General features: G+C 48.9%; 1 protein-coding gene across 4 annotated transcripts; it reads right to left on the bottom strand.

Moving 5' to 3' along the window:
- Window positions 1–566: 566 nt before the first annotated feature.
- Window positions 567–4,253, bottom strand: LOC101762048. 4 transcript variants are annotated; one of them, XM_022827259.1, is made up of 4 exons: window positions 3,747–4,253; window positions 3,536–3,641; window positions 1,424–1,460; window positions 567–1,248 (listed from the first exon to the last, which is right to left on the bottom strand). In XM_022827259.1, exons 1-4 carry the CDS (start codon window positions 4,200–4,202, stop codon window positions 1,245–1,247), a joined length of 603 nt encoding a protein of 200 aa, XP_022682994.1. In that variant the 5' UTR covers window positions 4,203–4,253; the 3' UTR covers window positions 567–1,244. The 4 variants fall into 4 exon arrangements, with proteins under 4 accessions (XP_022682994.1, XP_022682993.1, XP_012701570.1 ...); XM_022827258.1 differs by having other exon boundaries at window positions 567–1,325; XM_012846116.3 differs by lacking the exons at window positions 567–1,248; window positions 1,424–1,460 and adding an exon at window positions 2,928–3,442 and having other exon boundaries at window positions 3,747–4,252.
- Between the last annotated feature and the right edge of the window lie 13,131 nt (window positions 4,254–17,384).

Here is a 17,384-nt window from a genome sequence, read left to right on the forward strand (position 1 = left end):
GTGCGCCTGTGCATGTGGATTTATAGAGCGTCCTGCCGATGCCGGCACCGTTGCCTGCACCGCGCCGCCGGCAAACAAAGGGGCCGGCCAGGTAATGCTGCTACTGCTGCTAGGCGAGGGCTATTTGGTCTAACTAGGTGCGGGACATAAGGGAGCAACGGGGAGCCAATATTTTTGGCTCCAGCTCCGATCGCAAATTTGTGAACGACAAAACTGGGGCTTCACTGCTGAAGCCATTTTGCTCATTGCTGTTTGGCAGGGTTTTGCTCGAAGCTGCTCAAGAAACCATCCAAGGAGCCCGGCCAAATCTCGCCCCCTCAATGGGAGATTGTTATAAACTAGGCCATCAATGGAAGATTATTATTAGTTGCCCATTGATTGAGCCAAGAATATAGATAGACCATTGAAAGCACTGCAGGAGACTTCTTCTTCTTCTTTTTGCAATTTTTGAAAGTAGGCCTTATATTTGTTATTATATATAGTAAAAGATAGCATGTTAGAAATGAAAAAAATATGTGTACGTGAAGGAAAGCAATTGATGTAGTTTGAAGACAACCAAGGAGTCATGCAGCCAGACCAAATATCAATTGACCATCATCTCGTACATGGCCTGTCATGAGCGCAAATATGTCTATTGGGCACATAAATCCAAGTGGCAAATCATCAATTTTTCTTAACTGAAGAGGCAAACATTGGTGGAATGTAACTATATAGCGAAGCAGTAATTAACGCGCATCTATGGGCATCCATATATCTGTGACACACTAGCCGTGATAAAATTAATTCTCGCTAAACGACGGCATGCATATACAGCTTGGAATCATGACGGGTCTTGGAATTAACTTGCAACAAGATCATCGTGATTACGTGATATGTACCTTCTCGGCCTACTTTGGCGACGGCGAGGTGGTTCAGATGATTCCCCTTGAACCTTAGCTTTAATCTTGTCGCCGATTTTCCTCCGAAATTCTTCTAATCTTGCGTCCTCAGCAATGAAATCTTCAAGCATGTATACCTCCGCTGGATCAAAATCTTCATGTTCAGCGGATAGGCCCTCATCATCTTCTTCGATGGCTTCATCAGGTGCTTCATCACCGGACAGGGCTTCAGGTTCCAGATCTTCAGTCGACATTGATAGGAATGTGGAGAATAGAAGCATCTATGCACAGGCCACCGAGCTTTCAAAGAACCATATCTTCCTAGTATCTATAACTTTAGCAGCCAAATCTGCTTATGCTAGACTGCTAGCTGTCATTACACAACTTTGTTATTGCAGTTACTTGCTAGATGCTGCATTAAGTACTAGCTGTTCCTACAGTAAACAACTGATACTATAGATTCAAATCATAGAGCAAATGTCTAATAAATGCTTGCAAAATTATTTTAAATGAAAGAAGGAAAAAGTCCATGAGGATATCCTTACCTGCAACAAATCATTCTGAATGATATCACGAATGATACTGCATCAACAAAAAGCAAGTCAGATGCTCGGATTGTAAGAAGACAAATAGCAGCACATGGAGGCCGTTTAAGGCCCTATTGGAATAAGGGGTGCTAAACTTTAGCATCCCACTTTTAGCACCCTTTTAGCACTTGGGTATCCAAATAGGTGTGCTAAAAGTGGTGTGCTAAAGTTTAGCACCCCACTTTTCTTTAGCATACCCAAGGGGTGCTAAAGGGTGCTAATATGCTAAAAGTGATCCCCATCTCTACCTTTTAACACCGTTGCCCCCCTCTCTCTCCTCCCCGCCGCAACACCCGCCGCCGTCCTCCTCTACTAGGCCCCGTCCGCTCGACCCCACCGCAGTCCTCCTCCGCCTAGCCCCGCCGCCATCCTCCTTCGCCTGGCCCCACTAGCGTGGGCAGCCATGGCCGCCGCCACCGCCACCACCCGACGGGAGGAGCGAGGCCTTGAGCACCCTCGCCGCCGTTCTCCTCCACCCGGCCCCGCCGCCTCCACCCGGCCACACCGCCTCCACCGGCACTGCCTCCTCCGCTCGGCCCCGCCTCCTACGCCCGGCCATGCCTCCTCTGCTAGCGGACCCCACCGCCAAGGCCAAATGCCGCGCCGGTGCGGGCCGCGGGGCGCTCAAGGCGCTGGAGCTGGACGCCTTCGCCGCCAGGGGCTTGGAGACGAACGGCCGCGGCGAGGCGGCGACGCGAGCCGCACGGGCGAGCAACTCGTCGTCGAGCAGGCTCGACGTCGAGAAGATGTGGATGGAGATGTACCGGGTGGGGCACTGGGGGTTCAGCCGCCTGTCCATCTCTATGACCCCGCCCCCACCCGCGAGGCCCGGCTGCGCGGTCGCAGCCCGCAGCGCCGACGGCGGCGACGGTGGGAGGAAGGACGCGGACCTGCCGGGCGAGTCGTCACTGGCAAGAAACCATCCACGCCGTCTCACACTCCGCTGCTCGGGAAGCAGATCCTCTGACTCTGAACGGTAAAGTCAAGAGTCTAGTTCTCAAAGGGAGAAATCATTGATTGCAAAGCAAACATACTCCAAATCCAGCATTGGAATCGAATGGGGAAGGTAAGTTGAGGAGGAGTAAAGGAGAGGAGGGAAAGGAGGGGTATAGTTGTCTTTTGGTACTAAAGGTGCTAAAGTTTAGCACCCCATCCAAACAACTCTAAGTGCTAAACTTTAGCACTCCATTTGAGGGTGCTAAAGTTTAGCACTGTGCTAAAGTTTAGCACTTCCTATCCAAACAGGGCCTAAATGGTAAATAAGAATGATAGTGCTTCTATGCTCTCTCAAAAAATACTGTTGGTAGTGTAGTAGGTGGTGCAAGATGGTCACAAGGAAGTAAAAAAGAAAAGAACTTTGGTCTTCCAAGGCCCGAGCAATATACAATTTGCAGTTAGTGTTTTTTTTCCAGAAGTATAAAGTCACATGATCAGAGGACCTATTAGGACCAGAGGTGAACCATTTACAATACAGAAAGTATAGAACAGATGTTTTATAACTTGAGTTTCAGTTACAGCCATATGTGCCTTCTGGCTACTGCTCAAAACAAATGCTTATGCAAAGAACAACCATGAATCATATTCAGACATCGACTTTGTACAACTTTTCAGAATCAGACCCATAAGTTTAATTTACGGCTTTGCAAAGCTCATCACCAAGTTATTAGCCAACAGATTGGCCCAGAAGTTACAGGATATGGTGGCTAATACTAAAAGTGTTTTTTTAAAGGACGATGCATAACTTTATCTTGGTGCAGCAAACAGCAAGATATTTGCACCAACAGAAGCTCCCTCACATTCTTCTCAAATCTGACAATCTACTGATGTTGGGCTCATGCTGCATCATGTGAAATACATCACAGTCCACACACGTCTGAATAAATGAAACAAATCTTCACCTTGAAGAATTCTAAAATCTGTTGATAGATAAGTCATTGCAGGAAAAATTCCAAGGCCAGTCATGATTCACTGGGTTGCCTTTCACCAAACAAGAACCAATATTATCTTTCAAAAAGGGATACCAGACTGCAGACAAGAAAAAAAGTTCTTTTGCGTGTGCGAATTTCTCACCCTCTTGCGCGCCTCGATTCTCTTCTTCCTCTCCTTCTCCTGCAAAACCTTCTGTGCTTCCTTTCTTCTCTTCTTCTTCCTCTTGTGGAACCCAGTAACGAAATCCCTGCCAAACCGAGATCTGTCAGATAAACTTGCAGGTGCTCACATAGGCATCAGTACTCAAAACACATTCAGATAGTAAACTCTAACTGACAGTCAGAAATCGTACCTGCTTGGACGAGGACGACGAGGTGGCCCTGACGGTCTTGCCGTGGGAGGAGAAGGTGCAGAGCAGTTGGTGGAGAAGGCGGCCGCCGGCAGCCGCGGGGATCAGCAGCGCGGCGGCGGCGATGGGGAGAGTGGCGGCGTCGGATTCTTCCGCTAGGAGGGCCGCCGGCTCGATTCGGATCCGAGGAAGGGACGCGCCGGTGTGTGTTGTAGGTGGAGGAGGGATGCCGCCGGCGTGGCTCGTCGCGCCGCCGGTGGGCAGGGGGCAGGGGCGGACCTCCGCCGGAGGGTGGGAAGCGGCTTTATGGGGGGATTTGGCGCGAACGAAAGGGGAAGCGCCATCTTCCTGCGCGGAGGGTAAGCGCCGCAGGGGATCGACCGAGCGCCGCACGGATCGACGGCGGGTCGCACAACGGTGCTGGAGTCGTCGTTTTGGCCTGGGAGCACGAGCTGCCATCAGCGCCTCGCGAGACGACGACGAAGCCGTCTGCAGGCCGTCACGGGGGGCTTTTTGCAAATCTAGTGGCTCCCATACGGCTCGCAGTTGTACGGGCCCTAACAAATTTTAACAAATTTTAGGGTGTGTTTGATATCATGTGCTAAACTTTAGCAGTGTCACATTGGATATTCGGATGCTAATTAAGAGAACTAAATATGATCTAATTACAAAACTAATTGCATAGATGGAGTCTAATTCGCGAGATGAATCTATTAAGCCTAATTAATCCATCATTAGCAAATGGTTACTGTAGCACCACTTTGTCAAATCATGAACTAATTAGGCTTAATAGATTCGTCTTGCGAATTAGACTCCATCTGTGCAATTAGTTTTTTAATTAGTCTATGTTTAATACTCCTAATTAGTATCCAAACATCCGAGGTGACGGGTGCTAAAGTTTAGCACCCTAGAGTCAAACAGGCCCTTAGTTGCACCCCGACATAGAAGCCAGCAAATGTTTTATACTGCACTCTTATTTATAATAGTGCTGCAATATATACTTGTAGTACTAACACATACAAATAAAAAATCAAACATATGATGGCGACGATGCCCCAGCTGCAATTCGGCCACCGGCCTCCGCTTGTCGTCGCAGCTGCGGCGGCGGCCATGGTGCTGCTCGTCATGATGACCAGCGGGGGCACGGAAGCCACGCCTTTCCGGAAGATCAGCAACGGCGGGCTACCACACTTCGTTCCTCCCATTATTCCGACGGATCCGATGCCGCCGCCACCCCGGATGCCGCCTCGCCACCATGAGAGACCAAGTTGATAATTGCCTTGGTCTATTTGTGATGAGTGATTGATAAAATGATTTGAGGCTTTACCGGTTGAGTTCATATTTCATATGTGCATGATTATGCTAACGGCTAACCGGATGTGTTGCATTGTGTGAGTTGTGTTGTGGTGTTTGAGTATATCGTATGTTGTGTGTTATGTCTCTTAGCTTGTGATGTGCTGGTGTAGGATGCGACATGGCGGTCGACGGCATGAGGAGGTCAAGCACGAAAGGTCCATGCTGATGTGCTAGGGCTGTGAAGGGTGGACACGAGTAGACTTGGACTGAGGGACCCGAGGAGTCCGGGCGGAGTCATGGGCAATCCACATGGTGCACGGAAGAGTAAGAGTATACGGACGGGATGGAGACGGCGTCGGTCGAATCAAGCGGGACAGAGGCGAGTTGAGTAGGTGGCCTGGGAGCCGGGAGCGAAAGACTTGGAGGCGTCGAAGGCTTGGCGGAGGCCGGACACGCATCAACATTGGTGAGTCACGTCGTGCGCGGCGTGCAAGAGGGTTTGACCGGTTTGACCTCAAAACCGGGGATGAGTCACGCCTGCGGGATGTGCAAGAGGGTTTAACCGGTTTGACCTCAAAATCGGGGGACGAGTCCAGTGCGGCTGGACGGCGTCGAGTCGGAGGATGCGTGGCACCATCGCGAAGCTTGAGTCGAGGCGAAGCTAAGTCATGAAGGTGTCGGGTCCGTTCGATGTACGAGGAAAAAGTTGGACGATTTTACCCTGGAGGTATTTGGGTTGTATGCTTAATGTAAGGGTATTTTGGACATTTGCCAAATATCTATATATATGAGGAGAGGCTGTTGGGGTAGTAATCTCCTTGGGCTAGTTGGTGGTTGCTACTCATTTGTTTGTGAGAGGCTTTGGGAGAGGTGAGGAGAGAGTGGAGTGGATCTTTGTTTGATCTTTTCGCCATCCTAGCTTTGATTGTGCTAAGGAGTGGCTTGTAACCGGACATGGTGAAGTAATCCAAAGATCTATTTCGTGCCATCTTGTTCCATCCTATTTGGATTTGCAATTTTCGTTTGTGTTCTTCGCATTCTTGCTTCTTCCTCTCCGCCCCCTTCACGTTTTTGTTCGATTCGTGAGTTGTAGGGTGTTTTGAGTCGAACCGATTGTTTGGAGATGAATTAAGTTGAACCTTTCCACCAAAGGGATTTGATTGAAACATCACGAGTTCATATATCGGGGCGATTCAAGTTTAGGGGTTGAAAAAATAGTGCTCTTCACAATATTTGAAATTCCCTTTGATTGACAAATCTTTTGGGGATGATTTCTTAGGAGAAGCTTCTTCACTATATTGTGAGGCTATGATTCAAATTTCGTGATATTTGGAGGTCGTTTGATCGAGTTTTGAAATTTTCTTTCCTTCTCAAGTAGACTGTTTTGGAATTCCGGAAATCTTGGGACCTAATTCCGGAAATCTTCGGACCTCTGGAAATTTTCGAAGGTTTCTCCGGAAATCTCTGCACATCCGGAAATTTCCGAAGGTTTCTTTGGAAATCTCCACACGTCCGGAATTTTCCGAAGGTTCCTCCGGATTTTTTCGCACAGAGATGTTGTTTTTCAAAGTCTTTCTTCCGGTACTCATTTGGACTCTTTCTTGCTTCCGCTATTTTCAAATTAGATTCCTAGCATCATTCCTAAGTCCATTAGCTCATGCATAGCTAAGTGGACTTGATTTTGCTAGAAGAGAGGATTGGGGGATTTTAGCCGGAATTTTTGGAGAAAATTTGAATTGGCTCCCATTCACCCTCCTGATCCTTCGCACCGCCTGCAGCTGACGACTCCGCCGCCCCCTCAAGAGATAGGCAGCATGGCTGCACCTGAAACTGCATGAAGTGGATGAGTGTATCTGAGGCGATCCCATGTAGTGCCTGGAGCCGAGCCTACTCCCCTCTTTTGGATCTCAAGATGTATTTGGTTTTGTCAAGGATTACCGCAAGAATAACGACGATTATAGGGCAGTTAAGATCATGAATGGATATTAGTTGCATTATATAAGTTGTTTAATCGCCTTTTCTAGCTAGAACGCACAGTGGACGACCAAAATCGTGAAAACTTTTAGTCGATGGTGATGAGGACACCACGAGTACATCTACACCAGCAGCACCTCAGGCGCCTCCAGTTGCTCCTCCACCTCAGGCGCCTACAGTTGATCATCCAGTTGGGCCAATCACTCGGGTCTGTGCGAGAGAATTAAACTTCATCATGCTGTTAAGGAACGAAGGCCCAGCGGAATAAGAAGATGGCCCAACAGGGCAGCCCAGGTGGGGCGCCTAGGGTTGGGAGCCGCGGCCCTCCCCCTGGTCGCGGCCCCCCTCCTGCCGTGGCGCCTCCTCCGGACTCCAGGGGCTGCGCCCCCTTTATTTAGTCGGAGTCCCTTATATTTACAACTTGAGTTTTGTTTTACATCTAGCTTTAGCTACTCTCGAACACGCGCAAATACGCGCTGTCCTTGTGTGATTCAGAACTCCACCTTCGAGTGATATTTAGATTGCTCGCCTCTTTTTCTTGTTCGTTCTTCGATTGCAGACAGGAATCGATCTTCGTGATCAGGCTGATCTTGCGCTGGCAAAGTTGGTAACCACAGGGAGTTGGTTCAGCGATTGCATTGTGGCTTCGGGTTCGCTTGTCGTAGTCGGATCGTGAGGGTCTACTTCCACCAAGTCGAATTTATCTCCACTCACCGAAAGATCGGGCACTTCGACTCTATCAAGTGGTATCAGTTTTCCAGGTTGATCGGTGAGTTTATCGAGTGTTTTTTCCCTTCCTATAGTCCACAAAAACCAAACAAAAATTTCTTTTCAGGTTAGATCTTTGTCCCAGCAACCCTTTTTGAGCCTTGCACCTTCTTTCAATAATTTGCATTGTTGAATTTGTGTGCTTTCCGAATCAATTGTTGCTGGTTACTTTGTGTTTTCTCATCTTTTGGTTTTCCCTTCCATTGTCTTGAACCCTAGCACGCCGCCGCCCTTTCCCGAATCGCGAGGCAGCCGCGCCGTATCCCCCTGATCGCCTTCTCCTCCCTGCCTTGTGTGTTTGGCAAGTCAAAAAAAAGGAAAGATAGCAATCAAACCAAAAAAAAGAAAGAAAGAGACCAGTCCGCACGGGAGAAGGACGCCGATCCGAAATACCCCTGTACTTCAGGTAAAAGTGTGTGTGGTGCCTTGCTGTTTCCGAGTCATTTTACCCCTATTTCTCAATTTTGGGGCACCCTAAAAAAAAAGAATCAAAACAGAAAAACAATAGAGGTGCGCCCTCTCCACCTTGGCCGTTTCTTTGCCTCTATTCCTTCCGGTTTCACTTGTTACCAGCAACTTTTGTTACGTTTTTGGCACTATAATTCAACTTTGCATTATTGTTTGATTGTGCTAATCCTTCAATTGAGTGCAACCTTCCCAGAACTCCACATAGTTCTACGATGAGCCTATTTTGTTTCTCCAGGCAATCGCTCCTCCAATCTTTTGCGAGTTCCACCAGTTGGTTGCAGTTCGCCCCTGTGTGTGTGGTAAGAACGGATAAGAATTTGATAACAGCACTAGTGTGAGCGCCTTGTGAGCCGTTACACACCTGTTTTGTCATCGGTTTTGTTCTTGTATTTGCGCTAACCATGGCAGATGATGTCGACACGGGGGATAACCAGCTGCAGGGCATACGGGCACAAGTTGAAGGGCTTGTCGCCGACATTCAGACGATTCATGAACGGCTGGACTCGACGATCTCCTCGACGACCGAGCGGTGCGATCAGCTAAACCTTGCACAGACGACCGCTAAGGCCACACTCGACACAGTTGTGGCACGACTCGATGCATTGCACACAACAGTCACAGAGTTGCAACAGGGTTATGGTGGTGACTCGGAACAGGACGATGGTGACCGCCGAGGCCGTGCCCGCCGCGTGCCACGCCGTCCCGGTAATGATTCCTTTTCCAAGATTAAATTTAAAATTTCACCTTTTAATGGCAAATATGATCCTGCTGCATATCTTGATTGGGAATTAGAAATTGAACAGAAATTTTCATGCCATGATATTCTTGCTAATTCTCAAGTTAAAGCTGCTATTAGTGAATTTACTGATTTTTCTTTAATTTGGTGGCGTGAATATAAACACAAACATCCCAATACCATTCCAACCACTTGGGATCAATTAAAAGCTGCTATGCGCCACAGATTTGTGCCTTCTTATTATGCCCGAGATTTGCTTAATAAAATGCAACGTTTTTAGCAAGGTTCCAAATCTGTTGAGGAATATTTCCAGGAATTACAAATAGGCATGATTTGTTGTGGGTTATTGGAGGAAAACGACGCTGCTATGGCACGTTTTCGTGGTGGTTTGAACCGTGAAATTCAGGATATACTTGATTATAAGGACTACACAGATATGACAACATTATTTGAATATGCTTGCAAAGCTGAACGTGAAGTGCAGGGACGCCGCTCGAAGACATATTCTAACTCTTTTGCAGAAAAAAGCTCGACATCCAACTCCGCAACCGCTCTCCCTGCGCCACCCACACCCACCACTACACCGCGCGAGAGAAAGGCCAAACCTGCAAGCGCTGCCCCTTCCACAGGCGTCGTCCCTCCCACAGGCTGTACACGGGATATTCATTGTCATCGTTGCAAAGGATTTGGCCACATGTTTCGGGACTGTCCAAACAAGCGCACTTTGCTTCTTCGTGACGATGGTGAGTACTCTTCCGCTAGTGATTCTGAAGATACTCAACATGCGATGCTTGCCACTGACCATGCAGCTATGGAGGTACATGTCAACCCGGGCGACGCCGATAGGTATGAAAGTCTTGTTGTGCAGCGTGTTCTTAGTACACAAGTCACTCTGTCCGAGAAGAATCAGCGACACACTCTTTTCCATACCAAGGGCGTTGTGCAGGAGCGGTCGATTCGCATCATCATTGACAGCGGCAGCTGCAACAATTTGGCGAGTACCATGCTGGTTGAAAAGTTGTATTTACCCACTCGTAAGCATCCAAATCCATATCACATTCAATGGCTTAATGATGGTGGGAAAATTAGAATTACTCGATCAGTCCGTGTTTGTGGCGGATCCACCTCGGATTAGCTTGGTTAAAGCACGGTTAAGTCACCTAACACGCAACACTCATGCCTTAGTCAAGTTAACACGAAGTGCCATCGGATTTCATCCGATTTGACCACTTAACAGGACCAAGTTAGCAAACTGACACAAAGGTGAGCGGTTCTAGAGAATACAACAAGTCCACTGAGTTAAACAAATTTGACCATTTAGTTCAACATCAAAATGAAAATCAGAGTTTTACAAGGTTCAAAAGCAGCGGAAAAAATAAAATAGCGGAAGCTAGCGCCGGGGTCGGATGTCCTTGATGAGGCCGAGCAGGACATCAGTCATCCCTTCCCTCACCGTCCGAGGAGGGATTCCACTCGACCGTCCAACCCGGAGGGAGCTGGGACGGCCAAGTGCCAACAGGAATAAGCTCAGGAGCGGCGACTTCACCTGAAAAGAGAGCCACAAACAAGGCTGAGCTTCTAAGCTCAACAAGACATAACCGACCGGTGGTAAACTACTCCACCACTTCTAGACATGCCAGGCTCTTTGGCTGAGGGGTTTTGTTTGCCAAAAGCGACTACAGTGGGTCCTTGCTTTCAAGTTTTAGCTCAAGTTCTAATTTCGTTAACCAGTCTATGTTGGCAACTTACTCTAAACAACCATAGTTTTCAACAACAAAGCATAGAACAAGCATCGGGTTCATAGCATCATCATGTTCCTTCTTTACTCAGTGTAGCATAGCGATCAAGCAGTCTCAAACTGTGAGAGGCAGACGAATCGATTCGAGTTTCATAACCATGCATGGCGAACCTAATCTCACGACATCCGCGCACCACAAGGGTCGCTTCCTGTGTCGGCCGTCCCCATCAAATCCCAGGCACGTGTCAGGTCCAAACTTCCCTTGGCATGCAATGCTCCACAGTCCCGGCCTCTACCGTACTGTGACCGCACTTGCACCCGCATGATGCACCATGGGAACCTCGTTCCAGGGACAGCAGGGGTATAAGCCACGCCCTAGTTCAATCAGGTACTAGGCTTCCCCATCCCATACTAGGTATGAGATTAGTACTTTCAAACACTTGATCACGAACACAAACACTTTTCGGCCTTAAGCAACTTCATATAGACAGACAGGGCAATCCACCGACCACCAAAAGATTTCACCAGGCCCTGCCCCGTCCATCGTCCTTATAGTTGTAACCAAAAGGAGAACAACCAAAACTTATAACTCGCGAGTGACAGGAAATCACTCAACTTTTACCGAGTCCTATTAAGCAATGCAACTACTCGGACTCATCAGGCTAGTGTTCAGATCAAGGGAACTAAGTTATGAATCTATGGTTTCAAACAACTCCTATACGTAAATGCACAAACATGAGAAGGAAGGCATGTGTAAGTTTAGAGAAAATGGGTTCATGCTCCGGGGCTTGCCTTCAAGCGGAGGGGAGGGAAACTGGTCCTCTGAGGGTTCTGCTGCAGCTCCGGCGGTCGGCGGCTCAGCTACTGCTCCGTCTTCTGGCACCGGATGCAGTTCGTAGACGCCGTTGGCGAGATTTAGCTCTACACGAATGCAATATAGGGGTTAGTGTTTAGACGGTTATTTCAACAGCAACACTTGCAAGTTTTAGCCCAGAAACTTGTAGCAAAGCTACGGAAGAAGTGTGGAGGTTTAAACTTCAGTGGATAGAGGACAAGACCAAGGGTCGGATTGGAAGAATCTTATGATCTGACCCTTAGACTAGAGGAATAGCTGTGCTGGGGGTCCTCAGACTTAACGTAGAGAAGTCCCCGATTTTTTTACACATATACCCTCGGGTCAAGGAAAAGGATACAGCCGAGTCCTCGGGTGAGGCGGAAAAGGGTCGGGCGAAACAGACAGGGTTGGGCGAGACGGAGAAGGGGTCGGGCGGAACAGATAGGGTCGAGCGTGATGGAAAAGGGGTCGGACGAACAAAGAAGGTCGGGCGAGACGGAAAAGGGGTCGGACGAACAGGTAGAGTCGGGCGAGACGGAAAAGGGGTCGGACGAACAGGTAGGGTCGGGCGAGACGGAAAAGGGGTCGGACGAACAGGTAGGGTCGGGCGAGACACAAAAGGGGTCGGATGAACAGAGAGGGTCGGGCGAGACGGAAAAGGGGTCGGACGACAGAGAGGGTCGGCAGCTTACCTTCGGTTTATAGGCGAAGCTTTGGGATCGGGAAGGAGCAGACTTGGGCAGAAGGTCTTAAGCATTAAGACTTGGGCAGTGGCGATGTTCAGCGGTACTCCGGCAGCGGCGGTGCTTCTTGTGGACAACAAGCAAGCTCTAGCACAGCACGGAGGAGCAAGCGGCTGGGTGGATTGGGAAAGGCGGGTGTTGAGCGGAGATGGGAGTTCCTCAGGAACTAAGGTGGCAGCGCTCGAGCACGAAACAGAGGAACAGGCGGTAAGGCAGCGATGGCGAAGGGAACTCTGGTAGGATTCTAGCATTCCCTTTTATAGCTGCGCGGAAGAGAGAGAGCTGGAGCAGCACGAAGACCGGGAAGGAAAAGAATGGAGTGCGCTGCCAAGGCGGCGATTGAGCGGCGAGGGGCGGTGGAACAGGACTTCGAAGATGACGCCTTCGGCCATTGGGCACTGGAGACAGGGCGGCGCAGGCGCGGTTTTGCCGGTGGTTGCGGTTTGGCAGAGACGGGCGTCATCGTGCGGCGGATCTGATGGGTGTGATAGGGGAAACGGCGCTATAAGCGAGGTTGCACAGGTGATGAGACAAGCGGGCTGCGGCTGTGCGGGCGAGCGCGAAACGGCGGTTTGCCGGGACGCAGATTTGGCAAGGCGGAAAAGGAGCTGTCGCGGCCGGGGTCGGGGTTGGCGAAGGAGGAATCATCGCGTAGCGCATTTGGGGTGGCACGACTGTGGAGAGGCGGCGGAAAAGCCGGAAGGCATCGGGGCTTGCAGCCGGGGGTCGGGTGTGGTGATGATGGGCGCGAGCCGCGAGGTGGTTTGATGCAGCAGGTGGCAAAGCTCTGCCACAGCGGCGACGGAGCACCAAGGCGCGGCCGGCGAGAGCACGAGCGAGACGGGGCGCTGCAGAAAGGTTGCAGAGGGGCTTCTGATGTGATTGGGGAGGAAGGCGAGGGAATCCATCTGGTCGCGGCCGGCGACTGGGCGGAGCGGCGGGGGTCGGAGGAGTTGAGCCACGCGGCGGGGGAGCTCTGATGTGGTACAGGCCGCTCGAGTGCGTCTGCCTCGGGAGATCCGGGGGAAAAGATTTGCGGGTCCACCGGTCAATCTCGGTTTATCCTCTGCTCCAGATTGAAAGGAGACACTGTTGGTGAGACTTTGAAGGATCCGGCGGGGTGTGTTGGGGGCCTTCAGGGGTCGGAGCCGGGAACCGGTGGAGAAGGGTCGAGTTCTCAGGGGTCGGGACCGGGACTGGAGGTTGAGCACTTAAGCTCGGGGGTGCTGAGTCAGCGGGATTAGGGACTCGGATTAAGATTAACTTGAAAGATTCGACCAGGGTCGTTACAGTGTTCCTTTCTCCATGGGTGCTTATTCTGATTTTGTCGATTGTGATGTTATTCCCATGGAAGCATGCTCTCTGTTACTTGGGCGACCTTGGCAATATGATACTGATAGCTTGCATCATGGTCGTTCAAAATACTATTCTTTCATGTTTAAGGGTCAGAAAATAATTATACATCCAATGACACCTGAACAAATTCTTAAAGATGATCTTGCTAGAGCTGCTAAAACTGCTAAACAACTTGAACCATCGACATCTGTTAATTCTGAAATCAAGTTGAATGCTCCTGTTTTGCTTGCTACACGTGCTGATTTTGATGAGTTACGCGTTGCTCCTTTGCCATGCTATGCCCTTATATGCTCTAGTGTGCTCGTTTCACTTGATGATGCACCATCTTTGGATATTCCCCCTGCGGTTGCTAACATTTTGCAGGAGTACGCTGATGTCTTTCCAAAAGATTTGCCTTCGGGACTCCCACCACTTCATGGCATTGAGCACCAGATCGACCTCATTCCCGGTGCACAGCTTCCGAACCGCGCCCCGTACCGTACAAATCCGGATGAGATGAAGGAAATCCAGCACCAGGTACAGGCGTTGCTTGACAAGGGTTATATCCGTGAGTCTCTTAGCCCTTGCTCCGTTCCCGTGTGACTTGTTCCAAAGAAAGATGGCTCATGGCGTATGTGTGTAGACTGTCGTGCTATTAATAACATTACCATTCGCTACCGATACCATATACCACGCCTTGATGATATGCTAGATGAGCTTAGTGGTGCCATTATTTTCACTAAGATTGATTTGCGTAGTGGCTACCCTCAGATTCACATGAAATTAGGTGATGAATGGAAAACGGCTTTTAAAACGAAATTTGGGTTATATGAATGGTTGGTTATGCCGTTTGGTTTGATAAATGCTCCCAGCACATTTATGCGTTTGATGAATGAAGTTCTGAGGCCCTTCATAGGATTGTTTGGAGTTGTCTATTTTGATGATATCCTCATTTACAGCAAGTCTATGGAAGAGCATTTAGAGCATTTGCGTGCTGTTTTTGATACGTTGCGTGCGGCCCATTTATTTGCTAACATCGAAAAATGCATGTTTTGCACACAACGTGGCTCGTTTCTTGGCTATGTTGTTACTCCACAGGGCATTGAGGTGGATAGCAGCAAGATCGATGCCATTCGGGCGTGGCCTACACCGACGACGGTCACACAAATTCGAAGCTTTCTTGGCCTTGCAGGTTTCTACCGCAGGTTTGTTCGTGATTTTAGCTCCATTGCAACGCCTCTACATGAGCTTACAAAGAAGGATGTCCCCATTGCTTGGAGTGATTTGCAAGAGGTTGCATTCAGCACCTTGAAAGATAAGTTAACCAATGCTCCTCTCTTGCAGTTGCCTGATTTTACTAAAGTGTTTGAGCTTGAATGCGATGCTAGCGGTATTGGGCTAGGTGCTGTTTTGTTACAAGAAGGAAAACCGGTTGCTTACTTTAGCGAGAAATTAAGTGGTGCTAGCTTGAATTATTCTACTTATGATAAGGAGCTTTATGCTTTAGTGCGCACTTTGCATACTTGGCAGCACTACCTTTGGCATCGCGAGTTTATAATTCATTCTGATCATGAGGCTTTAAAACATATTCGTACCCAAACAAACCTGAATCGTCGTCATGCTAAATGGGTAGAATTCATTGAGTCTTTCCCTTACATTATTAAACACAAGAGCGGGAAGGAAAATGTCATTGCTGATGCTTTGTCTCGTCGCTATACCATGCTGTCACAGTTAGATTTTAAAATCTTTGGCTTGCAAACTGTGAAGGATCAATATGTGGACGATGCTAATTTTAAAGATGCTTTCGCCCATTGTATTCATGGCAAACCATGGGGCAAATTTCACATACAGGACGGGTTCCTGTTTCGCGCTAACAAGCTGTGTGTTCCAACTAGCTCGGTTTGTCGTTTGTTGTTACAGGAAGCGCATGGAGGTGGTCTCATGGGGCACTTTGGCGTCTACAAGACGCATGAAGTGCTGGCTGCCCACTTCTTTTGGCCCCGGATGCGCGTTGATGTTGAGCGCCTTGTTGCATGCAGCACTACTTGCCAGAAAGCTAAGTCACGATTGAACAACCATGGTTTGTACATGCCTTTGCCTGTTCCTACTTCCCCTTGGCTTGATATTTCTATGGACTTTGTTTTGGGATTGCCTAGAACTAAGAAGGGGAGGGACAATATTTTTGTGGTTGTTGATCGTTTCTCCAAAATGGCTCATTTTATACCTTGTCATAAGACTGATGATGCTAGCAATGTTGCTGAATTGTTCTTTCGCGAGATTATTCGTTTGCATGGTATTCCAAATACAATAGTCTCTGATCGTGATGCTAAGTTTCTCAGTCATTTTTGAAGATCACTGTGGAATAAAATGGGAACTAAATTGCTGTTTAGCACCACTTGTCACCCTCAGACTGATGGACAAACTGAGGTGGTTAATCGAACTTTGTCAACCATGCTTCGGGCTGTTTTAGATAAACACTTGAAACGTTGGGAAGATTGCTTGCCTCATGTTGAGTTTGCTTATAATCATGCAACGCATTCTTCTACAAAGATGTGTCCCTTTCAGGTTGTTTATGGTTATATTCCTCGAGCGCCTATTGATTTGTTTGCGCTTGATGCTGAGGACGCCCCACACATAGATGCCGCTGCACATGTTGATCAAATGATTAGCTTGCATGAGCAAACTCAACAAAACATCGCTGCTGCTAATGCTAAATATCAGGTTGCTGGTAGTAAAGGGAGAAAACATGTTACTTTTGAACCGGGTGATCTGGTTTGGTTGCATTTGAGAAAGGATCGCTTTCCTACTTTACGTCGTTCTAAATTGATGCCACGTGCTACTGGTCCTTTTAAAGTGCTAACCAAGATTAATGATAATGCTTATATTCTTGACCTGCCTACGGAGTTTGGTGTTTCCACGAGTTTTAATGTTGCAGATTTGAAACCGTACGTGGGCGAAGATGAGGAGTTGCCGTCAAGGACGACTTCAGTTCAAGAAGGGGAGGATGATGAGGACACCACGAGTACATCTACACCAGCAACACCTCAGGCGCCTCCAGTTGCTCCTCCACCTCAGGCGCCTATAGTTGATCATCCAGTTGGGCCAATCACTTGGGCTCGTGCGAGAGAATTAAACTTCATCATGCTGTTAAGGAACGAAGGCCCAGCGGAATAAGAAGATGGCCCAACAGGGTAGCCCAGGTGGGGCGCCTAGGGTTGGGAGCCGCGGCCCTCCCCCTGGTCGCGCCCCTCCTCCTGCCGTGGCGCCTCCTCCGGACTTCAGGGGCTGCGCCCCCTTTATTTAGTCAGAGTCCCTTTTATTTACAACTTGAGTTTTGTTTTACATCTAGCTTTAGATACTCTCGAACACGCGCAAATACGCGCTGTCCTTGTGTGATTCAGAACTCCACCTTCGAGTGCTATTTAGATTGCTCGCCTCTTTTTCTTGTTCGTTCTTCGATTGCGGACAGGAATCGATCTTCGTGATCAGGCTGATCTTGCGCTGGCAAGGTTGGTAACCACAGGGAGTTGGTTCGGCGATTGCATTGGCGCTTCGGGTTCGCTCGTCATAGTCGGATCGTGAGGGTCTACTTCCACCAAATCGAATTTATCTCCACTCATCGAAAGATCGGGTACTCCGACTCTATCAGATGGCATTAGAGGGATGCTTGGTTGCATATGTTTTGTCCCTTCGCGTTGGCGGTGAGTGAGGCGGCAGGTAACAATGGCGCCGCGTGAGGCCTGGTGGC

The sequence above is a fragment of the Setaria italica genome, chromosome V, assembly GCF_000263155.2.
Source record: "Setaria italica strain Yugu1 chromosome V, Setaria_italica_v2.0, whole genome shotgun sequence".
Lineage (NCBI taxonomy): Eukaryota > Viridiplantae > Streptophyta > Magnoliopsida > Poales > Poaceae > Setaria > Setaria italica.

What these genes read in the sequence shown, in the direction of transcription:
- LOC101762048 (XM_004968697.4), bottom strand. Translation starts at nt 4,202, where the DNA reads ATGGCAGCTCGTGCTCCCAGGCCAAAACGACGACTCCAGCACCGTTGT. An exon ending in CGTCGTCCTCGTCCAAGCAG is followed by an intron (nt 3,642 to 3,746) that starts GTACGATTTCTG and finishes TCGGTTTGGCAG; the next exon opens with GGATTTCGTTACTGGGTTCC.